The sequence below is a fragment of the Eptesicus fuscus genome, chromosome 14 (assembly GCF_027574615.1).
Source record: "Eptesicus fuscus isolate TK198812 chromosome 14, DD_ASM_mEF_20220401, whole genome shotgun sequence".
NCBI lineage: Eukaryota > Metazoa > Chordata > Mammalia > Chiroptera > Vespertilionidae > Eptesicus > Eptesicus fuscus.
Genome location: NC_072486.1, coordinates 68,157,106 through 68,176,068, shown reverse-complemented (window position 1 = coordinate 68,176,068; position 18,963 = coordinate 68,157,106). Strand labels below are relative to the sequence as shown.

At 38.3% G+C, this 18,963-nt stretch overlaps 1 protein-coding gene across 1 annotated transcript in view; it reads right to left on the bottom strand.

Annotated features, from left to right (window-relative positions):
• Positions 1-547: 547 nt before the first annotated feature.
• CADPS2 (calcium dependent secretion activator 2) overlaps positions 548-18,963 on the bottom strand; it is a 486,663-nt gene continuing 468,247 nt past the window's right edge. The window contains exons 27-28 of the mRNA XM_054725984.1: positions 7,477-7,581; positions 548-1,436 (exon numbers count right to left, since the gene is read on the bottom strand). Coding sequence (XP_054581959.1) covers positions 1,263-1,436; positions 7,477-7,581 — 279 coding nt within the window. The 3' untranslated portion in view covers positions 548-1,262. The remainder of the gene's footprint in view (positions 1,437-7,476; positions 7,582-18,963) is intronic.

Genomic DNA, 18,963 nt, shown 5'->3' with positions numbered 1-18,963 from the left:
TGGAACTCAAGTTTACATAAAATTCAGGGATAACTCCACTTATTTTGCATTAACTGACTTAATGGAAACATTATGTATGAATGAATGCAGTAGCAAACATGCCAACATATTTTAGAAAAAAAATACGAAAATAAAAATTCATAGGGAATTACAAAGCATACTACTGTTATTTATCTTTCAAAATTGTTGCAAGAAAATACTTGAGGGGAAGAAATAACTGTTAATTAATAAGTTAATTGCTAGTTAATAGTACCAGCATTCCTAGTATTAACTAATTATTAGTTACCATTAATTGCTAATGTTAACTAATAATACACAATATCTAAGCATGTACTCAACACTACCTTTGACATGGAAATATGCTGTCCTAGTACTAAGTCTTTTAACAAATGTGTGTGCCTACTAGGTGCAAAGAAGTGTTAATATTTTTTACTCATTTGATTGTGAATGAGACAAAAAATTAAGCAAGAAACAAAACAGAGCCAAATTGTTATGATGTTTGTAATACTGCGAACATTTTTACTGCATTTAATCTATACAAGTCTAATAAATACAGAAGTGCTTATGAATAAATGGATTTTTATTGCCTGCAAGCTCTTACAAGTAGGAGAATAAAGTATGTTATGGCAGCACACTCACTAACCCACACTTTGGGGTTTTTTTACATTTGAAAAAAGAAATGTTCAGAATGGAACAAGACACAAGGGTAATCCAGCCTATATTTGGCTTTGGCAGTCCTTTAAGCCCAGGAATATACCTGCAGACCAATTCAGAGTACTAAGAACAAAGGTTAACGTTTTCTCACATGTCACAACAATGACAAATTAATTATGAAACAAACCTTGCACATAAATGACAAACAGTGCATACCACTTTAACACAGGTGCGGCAGAGCTGGCAGAGCGAACAGAAGTGACTTCTCACAATGGTGTCTTATGAGAAATACATACTTCACACACAGGATACTATTTTGATGTGATTACAGAAAAAAAAAAAGTCAACTAAGAAAATAGTTCTAATCACAAACAGAGCCAAAGCTCATATTGGGTCAAGCAACACAAAAGAGGCTGATCTTCTTAAAAACAAAACAAAAAAACTTGGCAAGCTTGACATTTTCCCCTTTATTTCTGCTTCCAGGTTTACTTTTGAAAATGTGGAGTGAAAGACAAGCATTTTTATTTGGTCAAACACTGTAACTGCAAGGACCAGGTACAAAATAAAGCAATGTCAAGGACCTGCTTTCTCCCACAAGCTGCACACCCTCAGGCTTCCTCTTCTTCATCACTGTCCTTCATGGTAATGCCCTGAAGTCCGCCTCCTTCTGAAACAGAGGCTGTAGCCTCCTCCACTGTTAACCGTCTGTGCACAGTGTCGTAGGTCTTACTGTTCAGTGTGCCTTCCAACACACCCTGCAATCGGAAGTCCCTATAGGTTTTCTGGAGGAGGAAGAGAAACATTGTTTAGATCACTTATGGATTATATGTGTGCAGGTATATGCAGATGTCTATCCTATATAATAAAAGTGTAATATGCTAAGTGTCCGACTGTTTGGTCGACCGCTTGAACAGTCACTATGACGTGCACTGACCACCAGGGAGCAGATGCTCTGACCGGTAGGTTAGCTTGCTGCTGGGGTCTGGCCAATGGGGACTGGGCCAGTAGGGCCCGACATGCCTGGGAGCCCTCCCGCGGTCCCCAGCCAGCTGGCCCCCATCAGGACTGAGATGGCCCCGATCGCTGGCCAGGTCAAGGGACCCCACCAGTGCACGAATTCGTGCACCAGGCCTCTAGTATGTACATAAATGCAATTGGCATTTCCAAAATGATCTTGGGAAATCCATGAATGGCTTCAGATTATCAATGATTTTGTTTGTGTATTTCTAGGGAGAAAATAAAACGAGAGACTTTGGGTAGAGTTATTAAACCTAGAATTACTCTAAATAGATAAAAATGTTTTAACTATCAGATGATAATTGAGCTTTTCTTCAAAATATTACTAATTACATAACATTTACTATTTGGATAACGTGTAACAAGATAAAATGATATGTACTGATATATATATTTAATATGAAAAGAATCCTTAGTATTACAATTGAGGAGACTTTCCTTTAACACTTAAAAATACATTACATTTTATAAAATGCATTAGCTTTTTGGGGAAGGTGTATGGAGGGAGAAGATTAATCCTATTATCAGTAAAAGAAATTTGTATTTTCACCGCTTGTGAATTATAACATTTATTTATATGTAACAAGGGATAAAATTTTGTATACACCTAAATGTCTATGCATTCTGCCCTTTCCTTTTGAAATTCCCTTGGACTGTGAATTTTCAAATTCTGGCATAAAGCTCTCATAGATGGGCTAATAAAAATGTATTAACATTTTCTGTGAAACAGTAAATTATAATTTCGTGTGTTATATGTCAAACATAGAATTCCATGATATTATTTCTACAGTGATTCTCAAAAACAAGAACAAAAGAACTCTGGGTTATGTGGCACTTCAGATATGTAACCTGTAAAGCTTCCCTTAATTTCACTTTCCCCTTAAGTGTGATTTTCTTCAGATATGATTTTTCTATGACTAAACAGTACAGGTATTTTAGTGTTGATTTTTAAAGTTGTAGGAAAAAATCTAGAATTAGTTCAACGGGGAAACAAAGAACAAATGAAGAGTTCCATTCTGTTGAGGCACTTCTAAGGCCATTTCTTTAAGCGAAATTTCTTTAAAAATAATTTAACTGTCCTATATTACCTTTAGAATATTAGGCAGTCATATTTCAATGAACTGGCCCCAAAGTATCTTCTATACATATCAATATGCCACTGATTGCTAATGGTCATCTTCTTTTTTGGGGGGGGGGTGGGGGTGGGGAGGGAAAGTTTGCACTTAATAGATGAATACAGTAAACTAAGAAGGAATGTTGTACTTGATGGCCCAATATTATAACTCCAACATCTGGAAATTAACATTAAAGGATGTTTGAATTCACTCAACACAGTAGAAGGCAAATATCATACTATTCAGAGGGTTGAGCTAAAGGAGCTTCTTCACATGAGCTGAAGGTGCTGCTGGATGACACCTGATTCCCCTTGGTATACACACCTGGCCCACTAACAGCCCTCTGGATACAAGGTAGTGGGCCCATTGGTATTTTCACGTTTTAGCTTCCTGTCTTATTTCATCTGACTTATGCCCCATGTGGTCACACCAAGTTTCAGAAGTGATTTGTCAAAAGTAAGTATGGAGGGTGAATACTTTTTTTTTACTTGGAATAATCAGTAGTTATAAATAAAATTCATATTTGAAAAGTCCACCAAACCTAAAAATAAGCTGAACTGTGAGGAATACTGTATAGAATCTGAAGTTAGTATCGCAACAGCAAGCAAAGTTTAGATGCAGAGGGTGGTTTTCTTCTTAAGTGATCACAACTATTGTCACTTGGATTCTAATATTTTGTTTTAAGACACACACAACCCACCATCCTGATAATCTCTTTCTAAGATGGTACCTTAGGAATAATACATCAAAATTTATGATCATTTATATTAAAACCTATGAAGTAACTCTGAAAGGTAAGTTTTGTCTAAAGAATCCAGAAACAGATATACATGGTATTACAACCGTAGAGATCTGTGTTCAAGCCTCTAAGTGTCTAGTAGTTAGATTAAAACACCCAAATTTTCATCTACAGATGACCTATCTGATCTAAAATATTATTGCTCCACTGATAATTATGTATGTGGTTTGTGAGTCCTACTTTCTTTTTTTAAATATATTTTATTGATTTTTTACAGAGAGGAAGAGAGAGGGATAGAGAGTTAGAAACATCGATGAGAGAGAAACATTGACCAGTTGCCTCCTGGACACCTCCTACTGGGGATGTGACTGCAACCAAGGTACATGCCCTTGACCGGAATCGAACCTGGGACCCTTCAGTCTGCAGGCCGACGCTCTACCCACTGAGCCAAACCGGTTAGGGCGAGTCCTACTTCCTTATTTTGTGGAATGACTTTCCTTAGTTTAATTATCAATAAGTTGGAAGGGACAGATTTGTTTGGTGAAGGCTTTCCAATCCTACCTAATAATAGACAAATATGCAAATTGACCGTACCTTCGCTATGCCCGCGATTGGCCAGGAGGCGCGGGGGGTCAGGACTCGAGGTGGCTGGGGTGGCCGACTGGGCCAGCGGGACGCTGAGCTCGTGTCGCCAGCGGCAGCTCGAGCTCAGCGTCTGCGCCATGGCTGTGCTGCAGCACAGAAGGGGCCTCTGGGGCAGCGAGCTCACGTCCCACCAGGGACCATCAAAAGCGGGGGAGCTGGGTGCCTGTCCACTCAGGCACCAGGCCTTTCAGAAGCCTTCGCCGCACTGGAGGCTTCTGAAAGGCCTGGTGCACCAGCGATCCAAAGCAAAAGCGTGGGAGCTGGGTGCCTGTCCGCTGGTGCACCAGGCCTTTCAGAAGCCTTCGCCGTGCCAGAGGCTTCTGAAAGGCCTGGTGCACCAGTGGACAGGCACCCAGCTCCCCTGTGATCGAAATCGAAAGCGTGTAGGGGACCCTACACGTGCATGATTCAATCATGCACTGGGCCTCTAGTTTATATATAATTAAGACTCCACTTCCTTGTTTTATTAGCAAGCAATCAGCAGTTAGGGGCAGGTACGCTTGCAATCTCCCTCTTGTTTCAGAATTCATAAAATGTTATTTACACTCGGACAGCCTCTGTGGCTGCCAGTGAAGGTCTGCTTGGCTCTTATTTAAGCTAAGTGTCTGCCATAGGGTGCCGCTCACTTGTCTTTTCTCCTAGTAAAAGAGGCAGCTGCTTTATGTTAACTGCTTGGAAATGTCTTATGGCCACTAGAGAGAACACAATCCACCATTTTGATTATTTGAGGATTCTATTTCTTCCCTCCCCAAGTAAGTCATTCTGATGTTAAAACTTTGCAAATAGCTTCTTAGTCCTAAACATTTTGTGAAAATCTTACCAGAATTTGTTTGTTTGTTTTTTCTTTTTCACAACATAAATAAAGCAAGTAATGTCTAAGTATCTTTGTGGGACAAAGTTGGCTATCATATAAATGTAGATGGTGTCTGGGTCTCCAGGGGCATAGAAGGATGACAATGCTTGCTAGTAGTAAGGACTAAATTGCCAAGGTGGAGTACCTTGACTCCTGGGGAGGGTGAACTACTCTATCACATGCAGGCCAAGTCTAAGGGAGTTGGATGAAAGGAAAGCCTATCAGGGCTTTTACAATTCTATACAATTCTCCTTAAATTCATTGGAAAATGTTCAGTATAAACAGAACCATATAGGTTTGAAAAATGATGAATTTATGTCTGAAATTGATTAAAGACTCTTTATATTCAAAGTAGGAAAAAACCATTAGAACACTAAATTATTAATTCATTCTGATTTTTTATTGTGAAAATAATTATTTTAAATTATTAAATAAAGCCCCATGACTTGAATAAATATATCAGCCCAAGAAAGCATTGGCTGAGTCTGCTTGTGAAAAACAAAACATTGAAAGTCAAACATATTCATGAAATTTAATTTCATACTTATCAGTCTTAGCTATTGGCAGCCATAATGAAAAATATGTTAAAGTTAAGATAAATCAATTGGCTTAGAGTACAATGGAAGTGTCACTGTAAAATTCAAGAAAGTATTAATTGTTATTTTCTGCTAAAACATTTTCTGGTCCTTGATTTTTAACTGTAATGAAGAGAATATGAGAAAAGGAATAGTTTTGAAAGGAACAAATGATGGGCTAATTGAAAAGACAAAAAAGAAGTTAAGCTAAAAAAAGAAGGTTTTTATTCTAAAAACACAGTAAAGAGCTTAATCTATCAACTAATATTAATCGACTGAATATGTAACTTCTGACACCCTAAACCCAGTGGACATCAGCTTGAGAATGAGGCTGATCGTAAGGGCAGCCAGCTTATCCCAACAGTATAGACTGCAACCTTAACATAAACATATTTTTAGAAGGTAAGAACCAGATTATCCTGATTCTCTTTTATGAAAGACAAACTTCATTTGAAAGCTCTCCGCGTCACATTTACAGAAACAAGGAAGAAACAATAAAGAAATTGAGGCAAATTTGAACGCGTCTTAGCGTGCTTTCAGTTTCCTTGTAAAATAAATAATACCTCGTAAGAAGTGTCCTGGATCAAAGGTATTTTGTGTATTGAAATGTAATGTGTTGGAAAGCATTTAAAATTAGTGGGTGGCTATCATGTGACGTGTTATTTTTGACTAATCATGATTGCGATTACCGTGCCATTATAGATCTGGTTCTATGTGCCAGGTTTGCCAACTTCTTACTTTGGAACAGAACTTTCCTATTTGTGGGTCTTTCCAATCTGTGATAACCTGTATGTCTATGGCACAAAATAATTTGTATTCTAATTAGGTTTCAGGAACCAAGAGAATGATGGGAAATATTTTAATGTGGCAAAAACTTCCTTTAATGATATTAACAGTCGTTCTTAAACTTGAACAACTATACGCAGATTGCTGGGCAAGACTCTCAGAGTTTCTGATTCAGTAGATCTGGGGTTAGACAACTAGTCAGCATGTCTAGCAAGTTCCTAGGTGATGTTGATAATGCCAGGTCAGGAATGACATTTTGAAAATCAATGTGTATACATGAGTGTGTAGTATGTGTGTACATGCGCATATACACATATGCGCACACATAAATATGCATATATACATAAATACATATGTGAACACATACACACATATATAGGCATAATTGTATATATGTGTGTATACCAGTATAAGGTATAGGTACGTACTAATTTGACAAATGGTACTAAGATTGAAGTAAAGCTTCTATTCACTAAACATAACATATGCTATTACCTTTTCTCTTCAAGAGCAAAAGTCAAAATGGCCTTGCTGACGTGATATGACATCAGTTAGTTTTGATGGTCCCCAGCACTGAAAATGATGATCCTTACATATAGGAAGAGGCATACTTCCAAAGAATTCAGGCAGTGACAGTGCATTACTTTTGTGTCAGGATATAACAAAAGAATGGAGGCTCTCCTCATCCTACTGACAAATTAAAAGCCCTCCTAATGCTATATGATCCCAGGAAATAGGGAAAAAATACATCATGAGAAAACATTTCTATACCTAAGAAAATACAAAATTATTGTGGACTGCCTACCTTCAGGTAAATGTGCTAGGGGCTTTCTGTATATTATATAAAATTGAGATTACTTGATAACAAAATACTTTTTATTTATTAGAGCAAAGAAGATAAGTTTATATTTATTGAGTAATTTTAACTGAAAATGGAAATAAACAGCAGCACATCACTGCTGAAAGTGTTGTTTAAAAAGTACTTAAACCCACTGAGTCCTATCAAATAAGATGCTTTATTTGTATGTCAATATCTTGCTATTACTCTTTATAGCTTGCTGGGCAATTCACATCTAAACACATTTTGTTTACCTTCACGATCTTGATGAGCGTCTTCAGTTGGTAAATATGAAGCTGAAGGTCTAATCTGTCGGCCAACCACACACAGATGACTTTCATGGAACTGCTGTACCATTGCTGGAAAGAGGGATGGGGGCAGAGGGGAGGAGAAGAGGAAAGAAAAAAATCCCTGCAGTATTCATTTAACAGATTCGGTAATGAGGGGGTAATGAAACACTCTGAAATGACCACAGATCAGCACTTGAAGTCAATAATGCTATAATTTCCTGTTAACAGAATTGTATGTTTAGCTGGAGAATCTGCTAAGTTGACCTGGCCTGTTCTTCCCATGAATTAACATTACAGGCTTTCAGCTGTAACATATTCATGGGAAACAGTGTTTTCGCACTTGCTGCCTACTGGCCTGCTTTGTAATTTGTAGGTAACAATGGGTACTAAATGCACGTTATGGGACTGAATGGACTGCCAAATAGCAGGAAAAGACAGGTAAATAATTTTCAAAGGAAAATTTGCCATTAGCTTGTATGTTATGTAAAAATCCAAGAATAGGATGCATTATGCCATAATGCATGTAGTCAATGCCTAGAAATAACATTTTAAAGGAGTGATGGCAAAAATAGCCACAGCTTACTAAACTACAATCCTCAAGCACACATGTACCTACTATTGATTGTCAAGCATTTGCCAAAATCTTTTAAAACCACCTAAAATGAAAATGTCAGGTCATAGGCATGAACATCATCAGGATGGAATTCTTGTGTCTTTTGTGTCTTATAAGAATCACAAAACAGCTGTCATTTGAAAGGAAAGTTTCTGTTCCATTTTGCAAGGGTTTTGGATGGTTCCTTTACCTCTGTTTATTACAACTCTCTTTAGGCGAAAACTGAAATTCTTCTTTCATGTAATTTCCTATTCATATGTAATGTCTGCAAGTATATCAAAAGGAGGAATTTTGTTCCAGTTGTCAAAAAAAAAAAAAAAAAAAAAAAAGGCAATCTGTCAGTGGTGACATTTTAAGAGATTCGATGACTACCATGTGCCAGAGCTCGGTTTAGGTGGTTCTGTAAGAATAATCAGGCTACTCGCCCAGGTAACCATGAGACATACCCGAGTCCATGCAGCACTTAGGAGATGACGAGAGTTTTTGAAAGAGAAGAAAGCTCGTACCTTGTTTGTATACACAAACACAGTGACACTATAGGTCACATGCGTATACATATGTTTGTACATACTTGAACATAGAAAAAAATCTTAAGTGTTTTTCTTCACAAATAAAACAGTAAATTCAACTTCTAAGAGAAACCTCAAGGGATACAAATAAGTCTGAAATTCATCTGGACTTGTAGTAACATTGTTCTAATAAAATTTAGTATAAGAAATGGTATTTTAAGCATAAGTTAAGAATGAATTTGGCTTCATATTCATCAGACTTATTTCTATTAATTTGTTAGTACAATGAAGATACATGTATAAAATGAGATATGCTAGATAAAATGAAGAACTGATTTACTAAATACTGTGATATGAAATGGATGAATGAACATTTTAAAAATTTGTGATAGACTATGATCTTTAAAAACTATGTTATTTATGTACCTAATTTCATTCTTTCCTAAAGATTACTTTCTTAATTTTAAGATATGTAAAAGTATCAGAAATAAGTTTTATAAAATGAGATAAATTCCTAAACTCTTAAAAAATGAACTGCTAATGAATTCAGTACTTCAGCTGACATATTAAATCTAAAATCTTTTATAATCTCTTTATTTCTGATACCATTTAAATTCTATACTTTCTTATTTCAAATTATTTTTAGTCTTAACGTCTTAAGTTCTATTTTAATACAGGTAAACTGAACATGAGTACACTGAATGAAGACCCTTACTCCTTCCCACATAATTTGAAAGCTAAAATATAGTCATGATGATTATGAGTCTTAACTTCTATTCCTTCTGCAGGGGATAATAAAATTTTCTCTTTGTTGGGGGGGACAAAATATGATAAATTGTACGAAGTCTAGCATAACATACTAACTAGTTAATCTGTCTGACTGCAGGTACTATAAAAATATTGTATGAATTTGAGGAAAATAAAAATACTTTCTTAAATTATTCCATATCTATTTTTTCTTGAAAAGATCCTTACATAATTTAAAATTAATTTTACTTCATTTTTCTATTACATATGAATAATACTAATGGTCATGTCACAATCAAAAAGACACCTAATGTAACACAGAAATTTATTTTTAATATGGTAATACCTTTAATAAAAATGACAAAATTATAATTTTAGAAAAAAAAAACAATTTTAGAATAAATGATCCAAAGTTAACAAAAACACAGTGAAAAAAGAGAACTATTGTTAAGTAGAATTTTTAAGCTACTTTACTATAATCTTACTTTAAAGGCCAACAGATTATTCTATATGGAAAATTCTATAAGAAACATCATAGTATCTGATAAGAATGCATATTTTTTGGTTCCCATGGCAAAGCATTTTGAAGAACTTCAGCTAAATCAAGCAAGTGAAGAGAAAGCAGTAGCTCAGTTTATGTTGCTACAAGAATAAAGTGACAAACATACTCTCCCTTCTTGTATATGATGAAACACACACACACACACACACACACACACACACACGCACACACAAAACCACAAAACAAATCTCTAGCACTTTCCTATTTCTGGAGCTGGAATTGGTATTTTTCTCTTTGGGGTGCTGAAGTATGGTGAGTCCTAGGTTTTCATCTTGAGAAAAAAGTCAAAGATAGCAGCTTAGCCTCAGCCCCTGCCCCCACCAAACCAAACCAAACCAACCTCCCAAAACAAAGGGGAAATTTTTTGAAAAGGATGAATGTGCAGTGAAGTCTGAGTGTTAGAAAATGCCCTTTCATTTCGGAAAAGTTAATTTTTTAAAAGAACTTGGTTGACTATTCACTTTTCCCGTCAGGGGCTGACCAGGAAGGGGTGCTGCGGCTTGCCCCGGAGCCCGGGCTGAGGCATTATTGCTTTATTCTTTGCTTTGGAATAAAGCAGTCAGTGTATATTCTACTCTTTTTTCCCCCTACACCAATCCATGACAGCAGCCTACCACTTTAACAAAATATAGATTTTTTTTTTCTTTTTGTGGTTCATTCAACTCCTGTAAGGGCATGTATTACTCACTTCATTTTCTTGAGATATCTCTCTTAAAGCAAAAATAAAAGGAAAGGAAAGGCTAGGGTTGACTCTGTGAGACCCCTGTATTTATTCACACTTATTGTGCATGACTGTAGACTGGTAAATCATATTAGCAGCCCGTCTCCCCATCAAGCTGCTACTTGCTTTCCAGCCCTGGGAAGGTTCAACAAATCAACAGGAGCACGGAAAACAGAACATCAGTCTAATCTAGTGTTTAAGGTGAAGTTTTCAAACCCAATCTAAGAAGATCTTTAGAGCAAGCAACAAGCTGAAGGGCTCAGAAGGTGGTATTGACAATGAAGGAGTGTTGAAATATCGAGAAGCACAGCACTTGTGCATTTTTAATAACAAGAGGGTCAACAAGGACACAGCTCCCTCCGTGCCCGGAGTTGCCACTGACTATGGAAATTGCCACACCACGGCTATAAACGCTTGCAGTTCATCAGCTTTCTTAAACAGTTCATCAGCTTTCTTAAACACCCTGAACCCCCTCCGTGGACCTTTAGTCTTGAATTAACAAACCAAAGCAATGAAAGAGGGTGCAGCCTGAATGGCTGGCATTGATCCCCAACTGTGCCAGCACTACTACAGGCCCTGAAAAACTCTCTCCATTGTCAATAGAAATTGACAAACCTCCTCTCCTAAATAGTGCAGCTGAGCCGGGCGGGATCCTTGCAGCTGTAAAGGGCTCTGCTCTCGGGGCCCCGGAGCACTAACAATGGAACAAGCATGAGCTCTTTGTCAGCCCCAGACTCGGCAATTTTCTAACAAGGATTAAAGTTGTTTCTCTGCAGCGCGGGTGAAAAGAGATTTAGCAACATACCGTGCTTTCTTCATGCAAGTTAAAGAGAAGTAGTTAAGGAATTCCACTATTCTGTTGGCCAGTGGAAATGCAAAACAAATATACTAAATACGCACAGGTTCCCTTTCTGCTAATTTAGAACATTTTAAGGATGATTCGATTAAGTATAATGCGTATTGCCTGGAAACAAGCATTGCACATTTATTTGGGAAGTTTTATTTTTAAAAAGTCCAGCTGCTTGCCACCTGCAATGAGGTCTCAATACATACTAATGCACAATGCCTTTAGACCCTCTGTAGCTGATATTCCTAAATCTGAATCACAAGACCACATAGGGTTTATATATCGCGGCTGCTTCAAGCAAATGATTTCCGTCAGAATGTGGCTTCTGATGATGATGGCAAGGTAAAAATAGCTGCTTTGCCAGGGGACAAATCTGTGACATATTTTCTGCTTAAGTGTTTAGCTTTTTATTGATTATGAATTGGTGCAACTAGTTGATCTACTCTCATTTTTCTCCAGCTATGCTCGTCTCAATAGGCGAACAACGGAAAAAATAGAAAAGAACCAACACTTTTAGCGCACTAAGATATGGAGTGGCTGAACTTCCACAGTATGCCTGTATTTCTTCATTTATTTCAAGAGAAGCTGTTTTACAGGCACTGAGTCACTGCATTGAAATACCATCTAGAAAATCCTCACCTTAGAAAATATGTACCTTTTTAATGCAAGGTTGAATAGAATAAAAACATAATATTCTTGATATGCTGGAGGTTTTGATACGTTTGATAAAGATAAGCCATCCTGTAGGATTACTGGTAGCTTTAGAGAGCAACAAAATGCTTAGAAATGTTCATGCCTGACAGTTTCACCAGCCGATTAACAAGAACACAGAGATGTTTTATTACACACGGAGTGCTCCTTTTGTTGACCGTTCATCTCCTTAGTGTAACTCAATCTAGGGCCACTCGCTTCCCATTTCTAAACATTAAAATGCAAAGTTTATTTTAACGGTAAGTTGGATACAGTAATATCCACATTTCCTCCTCTGTTCAAGGCATCCTGATAAAATGACCATAATTAGTTTCCCAAAACACACGCATTTTGGAAGTGTTAAGTGTGAATTTGTTGTTGGCTTGGACCAGGAGTAAGGGCTATAGTTAAGGAAAACCGAAGCCAGTCTTACGGTTAAATACAGGCCTAACCTACACTTATCCACATTCCCAGCGAGACCCAGAGACAGCCGGACGGAAGACAGAGCCCTGCTTCTCCACGTGGCAGCTGAGGGCTGGCTGACAACACAGCAGAGCAAAGTAGGGAAGCTGAGAGGCGAGGAGTGCAGCCCCCTTCATGCTACTCTCTGCTTGATTGAGCCGGTCACTTGCTTTCTCTACGCCTCAGTTTTCTCATCTGTAATGTGAAGGGCACATTTTATGAATATAGCTCTAAAGTAATTAGATTCTGATAATCTCCAGAAATACCATGAGGTTATATTTGTCAGAGTAAAGGGCATGATTAGAAACAATATAGCCTGTGATTCTTGTATAAATGAAGTGAAGGGAAAAGCTAAATTGCCATATTTTTTCTTTTCATATGTGGCCTAAATATAGCTTTATTCTTAAAAAAAAAAAAATGCAAGCCTGGTGTTCCAGAACTTTCTATCACCTATTTGTTTTTTAACTTACTCATTTTGGTATTTTAATGAAGTAGTGCCATATAAAAGTTAAACAAGGTGTAATGAGGAATGCATGAGATTTATAAAGAACTGTAAGATACAGTTATTCTTATTACTATTATCTTTATGAATTCCGATTATAAAGGAATCTGACATATTTTTCTTAATTGAGTGCATCAGTTAAAATTAAATTTCATTTAATTCTTACAACAACCTTGATGGATGGCTATTATTATCCCAATTTTGCCTATGAAAACTGAACTTACAGGTAGATAACTGGGTTTAGATTAAGCAATTAATCCAAATTTATACAGGTATAAGTGTCAGGATTACAATTTTTATCTTCTATCTAAATTCCAGAGTCTGTGCTCATGACTCTAGGCTATTCAATTTCTTTCTAGAAAACAGCTTGTTCTGTCAATAACATCTCTGATTCTTTAAGGATAATGTGTTGCTTCTAGCAGACAACTAAGAAAACAACTCGATCATTCCTGGTGGCTCTTGCTAGTCGATCTAACACAGGATTGTGAAGGCATACAGGAGATTCTCACTGTTAAGTCCATCACATTTCCTTACAAGTTAACACAATCTACATTTTCAAAGATACCTGTAAACCCAATGATGTAATATGTAAATAAATTATTTAAAGAACCACACTCCCTAGTAGGATAACCAACCAAATGGCTCTTAAGCTACACATCTCCCACAGGTCCCCTTAAGATATTTTAAAGTGCCATACACCCAAATGCTTAGGAATACCAGAAAGGATTTTTTTTTCACTGTAACAAAACAAGACAATGTGGACAACAAAGGTCGTTGGCTCATTCATAAGGGGACTTGATCGATGTGTGTAGCTTTCTTCTTCTTTAAAAACACAGACCAGAGAAGTATTTGATTCATGTCTTTTTTTTCCATGTCCAAATAGCCTCACATTCAGGGTGATTTGTATTTTTAAAAACTCTACCAGGAAGTCTGCAAATGAGAGTTCACAAGCACTACGATGTCTGTTAAGAAAGAGAAAGTGTAAAAAGCGGTAACATGGCAAGTTTGGCATACAGTAGGTACCTAATAAATGTTGTTAAATCCTGGGCAAACTTTCCTATTCTTGAAGTTCAATACTTTTTTTTTTTCATACTTTCTCTTTTTAAAAATGTCTCAATGTAATAATCAAGGTATTTTCAGATGAATTAGAACCTTTTCAGATACAAAACAGAGTGAGTTACAGAGCAGGGCAAGTTCTAGAATTTGGGAGTCTCAGAAGCTCTTTTCCACTCACTACTATGTCATTAATCCAAACTTCCTTCATTCCAAGGTGTCCTGACGGTAATGTTATTCCACTAGCCCACCTTTCTCCACACTACACAGGAGACTGAAATAAATACTGTTCTTATTATTCATCATCACCAAGCGGGCAAGTACTTCTGTACATTTATTCTGTGGCTCTTTTCCGAATGTTATAAAGACTAATGACTATACAGTGAAAATTTCAGATAATCAGTTGTTACAAAATGATGGGATGGACACTAGTTTGACAAATCTTTTGACTAAAATGGACTCGGGTTAATTCAATTACACCAGCATATGCACCAGTTTGGGGCCCAGTCATAGTCCATGAGTAGTTCATTGGGGGCACTTTGACCTTTTCATATAGTTGAATGGTTCATTTTGAACACTATAGATAACATTTTGGTCAGTATGGCATTTAAATCAATAATGTAGGGTATCTGGGTAAAAATAAATTGGACTCCAGGAACTGCAACTGAATGGCACAAGTTGTTTTGAGATAAAACCCAGGTCTAAGAATTAGCAGATTTTTTTTTTTTTTGCTTCAGTCTTCTTATAAAAAAATGGGGAACAATCATTCCAAAATTAGTCTTTGAGAGTGCTGTAAGGACTGAAGTACATGGCTACCTTTCTGCCTCTGACTCAGTGCCCTTCCATGGGAACCCTTGTCAGCAAACGAATGACCCGCTGCTCTGCTGGATGCTGGGTTTCTGGGCCAGTCCACTGTCTCAACGTTTAACCCCACATACGTTTCCCCAGCCAGATCCATGTTGACCTTTAAGACTCAGTTCAACCATTATTTCTGCTATAAATTCAATACTCTCTCTTACTAGGCAGAGTTAGCTGCTCCTGTATTTTCTGCTCCTTGAACTCTGTACAGGTGTCTATAAAAACATTGTAGAATGTACTATATGCCCACCTCAATGGGCTGTACCCACAAAACAGCAATGATTCATATTTTTGTTGATACCAACAGCCCTTACCAGAATGTCAGGCACACAACATGCATTGCCTAGTTGTTGAAGGACTGAATGCTTTTAGATATTTGGAAATATGAAATGCCACATATATAATAGTGACAGGGCAGCTTTTCAATAGAAAAAGGACAGAAGAATGTCAGGGCCAGATTTATTGTTGACTTAAATCATGGTTCATGAATAGAAAAGTCATTTGATAGATCTTAAAACTAGAAATCACCAAAAAGTAAACAACTGCTTTTGGCTAAAGGAAATGAACACAGGACTAAAACAGAGCTTTAAAGGTGACAGTCTAATTTCATTTAGGTGATGAGTTAAATAAAGGAGAAAGTACTAATAACCCCCATGTCTATGTCCATATATGAGTGTCACACATATATACACATTTGTACAACAGTCTGATGACTCTCCCTGCTGTTGTTGATGTGTTCAGAGGGCTGCCTCTCAAGCAGATGCTCAGGGCACTGGTTTCCACTCCTGGGGGCTCGCTGAGGCTCTAGGGCACATCTGGAGTAGGGCTGGCTGCGCTGTCTGTGCATTGTTACCTCTAACTGACCTGTCCTCGTGCCTTCTACACTTGCTGGCTTTGTGCGCTGTCTGTAAAAAGGGCAGAAAACATCATTGCGATGGCATTGCTGACTTCAGTCTGAGGGAACATTAGAGCCCCCCTTCAACCCCACCCTCTGGGAGCTGGTGTGAGCCTGGTTTTGAGCAAAGAACTCTTAGAGGGTGGAGAGGGGAGGGGGCGCCCTTAGCTCACAGTCACGGCACTTGATACCGCAAACATTGGAGCAAGGTACAAATTTTGTGTTGGGCCTAACTTTTGGCAAGTTTCTAATCATGCACTTGTAACAGACAGAAATAAACTAACACATTTCATAGGCAATCACTAGAATATATTTTGAAAGGACATTTAAAACATTTCAATTTACAACTTTTTGAAAAACCCATCTGATACTAAGACTGTAAACTCCCTTAGGGTGGAGACTTGGTCTGTCTTGTGTCACATAATATTCTCAGCCTCTAGCATAGTCTGTGGCCTTTAGGAAATGTCCAATAACTGCTGGTTGGATGGATAAATGATTAATAAGAGGGGCTTCACTTTCCTATTCTAATTAGAATCCTACCGAGTCATTGTGACAGTGATAGCCAACTACATGGAGCCATACCAATGCCTAACCTTTTAATCCCAGCATTCACCACCATTCCTTACACATAGAAATTGAATGGTGAACTGGATCTGTTTTCTAGACCATATGTATTCAAAACATCGACAGAATGAACATTCTGCATTAATAAACATATCCATTGTAAGGGTATATGCTAGGCAGTAACTGAGGGGAAAGTCAGCGGAAAGAGCTGTGGACAGTACAAGAAGCCACATTTGAGGGTCAGGAGAGCAACAGTATGGGGCAGTTATGTATCAGAATGCCTAAGTAGCCATATGGCTGGAAAGAATCTTGTTCAGCCACATTCAAATACCGCATCCCATTCCTGACTCTGAACCCTACGCACCACAGAGGACACTTTGAGAAGTTTCAAAGAACAGCCACAAGGATGATTAAAGGGCTAGAGAGGGGCCCATGAAGAGAAGGGAAACAAATAGGGATTGCTTGTTCTGGAGGAGACAAGTATGACAGGTGGCTTAATAACAGCCTTCACATAAGGGAAAGATTATTCCCTAGAGGATGCTGGCTACCTGCTTTTTGTTCTCCACTGAAAGGAAAGGAGAAATGGGTTTCAAAAACAACATGAAGGCCCTAGCTGGGCTGGCTCAGTGGATAGAGCATCAGCCCGCAGACTGAAGGGTCCTGGGTTTGACTCCGGTCAATGGCACGTACCTTGGTTGCAGGCTTGATCCCTGGCCCTGGTCAGAGGGCATGCAAGAGGCAATCAATTGATGTGTCTCTCTCACGTCAATGTTTCTCTCTCTTTCCTCTTCCCTTCCATTCTCTCTAATGGAAAAAAATCCTCGGAACAAAAACCAACCAAACAAACAAAAAACAAGAAAAAACAGCATGAAGAATTTAGGTGAGGCAGAGGTTAGACCCTTCTTTAATCTGAAGAAAATATTTTGCCCAGATTAAGATAGCCACATGTAGATGGCCACTTATCTAGGATTGAGCTGAGATTGAGAAATCGAGGGCTCTGTCTCAAGCTTAGGTGTTTATAATTGTGGCGATCTGGCTGCCACTGTGGTGCCCACTTGTGAGTGGCAATGACGATGCTGCAGGGAAAGCTTGTGGAGGGGGTGGCTGACAGGGGGAGTTCAAGAAGCCCCAATAGCAAATGGCTTTAAAGCCATGCGCCACTTGCTTATGGAGTTAGGTCTGAAGAGAAGGAGAATAGGAGCTATCGGTTCTATGAAAACATCACACTGGCCCACGGATAGAGATGCTGGCCTCAGGGGAGGCCTGTGTATTTCCATGAAGGCACCGTGGCCAGTTGCAGTGCAAGCATGCCAAGTCACCGGGGACAGCCGGGCTCTGCATGGGGAAGCCAGAACTTCCAGACCATCTTAAAGGCGAACGCAGCACAAAATCAATACCAAGTAACTTTTTGAATGCTCAACTTGTTTCTAGTAATCCTTTCAACCCTTGTGCACAAAATCAGTAGAAAAAATATTCTACTTTCTTCAAAGGCTACGAAGTCCTTGGTGTCGGATGGGTGCATGAATGTGGATGCACACTGAAAGCATCTGGTGTTTAGAAAAATATCTGGATGAAAACGAAAGTTTTGTCATCTTCCATTCATCAAAGACACTTTTACCATTACTCAGAGCATTTAGGTGATCAACAATATTTCCCCCCTAGTCAAGTAGAGACCTCAGATCAGTCCGCATGTGAGATTTTTTTTTTTTTTTTTAAATCCTGAGCACTATTAAAGGTGAGTTAAGGCTCTGGTGGAAATCTAAAGAGCATCCGTAAATCTGAGCACTGCTCAGCTTTTGAATTGCTTTTCTTCTTCTCAGTTCTTTTAAATGGTTTTCTATGGCAGGAACATTTTTCTTAATTAGTCACAGCTAATTAGTGTTCTGGCATAGACAAGTAATCAGAAATGTCAGAGCTGCAAGGCTACATCTCCCTAATCCTTTGATAATAATTTAGCCTCCTGGGAGGGCCCCAAGCTGCGGTAAGTAGTGACTGACAATAAGGCAAAATTAGGTGGGCAGCAGACCATTAGGATAGAAAAATAAAAAGCACTACCCAATCCCGCTGGGCACCATCAGGCAACTAACTGCTCTGCCAGATGAGGTGCCTGTTTAAGCCTGTGTTGTTAATTAGCTGATGCTACCAGACCTGCCACAGATGTCCAGGTGCCTCATGCGAGGTTGTGAATTTCTGGGAAGGAGCCAAATGACAATTGTGTCCCATGATCACATTTCAAGAATATAAGTATGGAGGCCACATATTTCTTGAAGATTATTCTGAATTATCAAAGAAATAAGATCAACAAGCTACCATGCGTTTTCTTTGAGGCAATTAGGTACGCTTATCTCAAGTTTCTCTGGTTTTCATTCACCAACAGCTTAGATTCAAATGAGGGCCTCTGGCCGCTCCGAGCCCCGCCTGGGCTTGC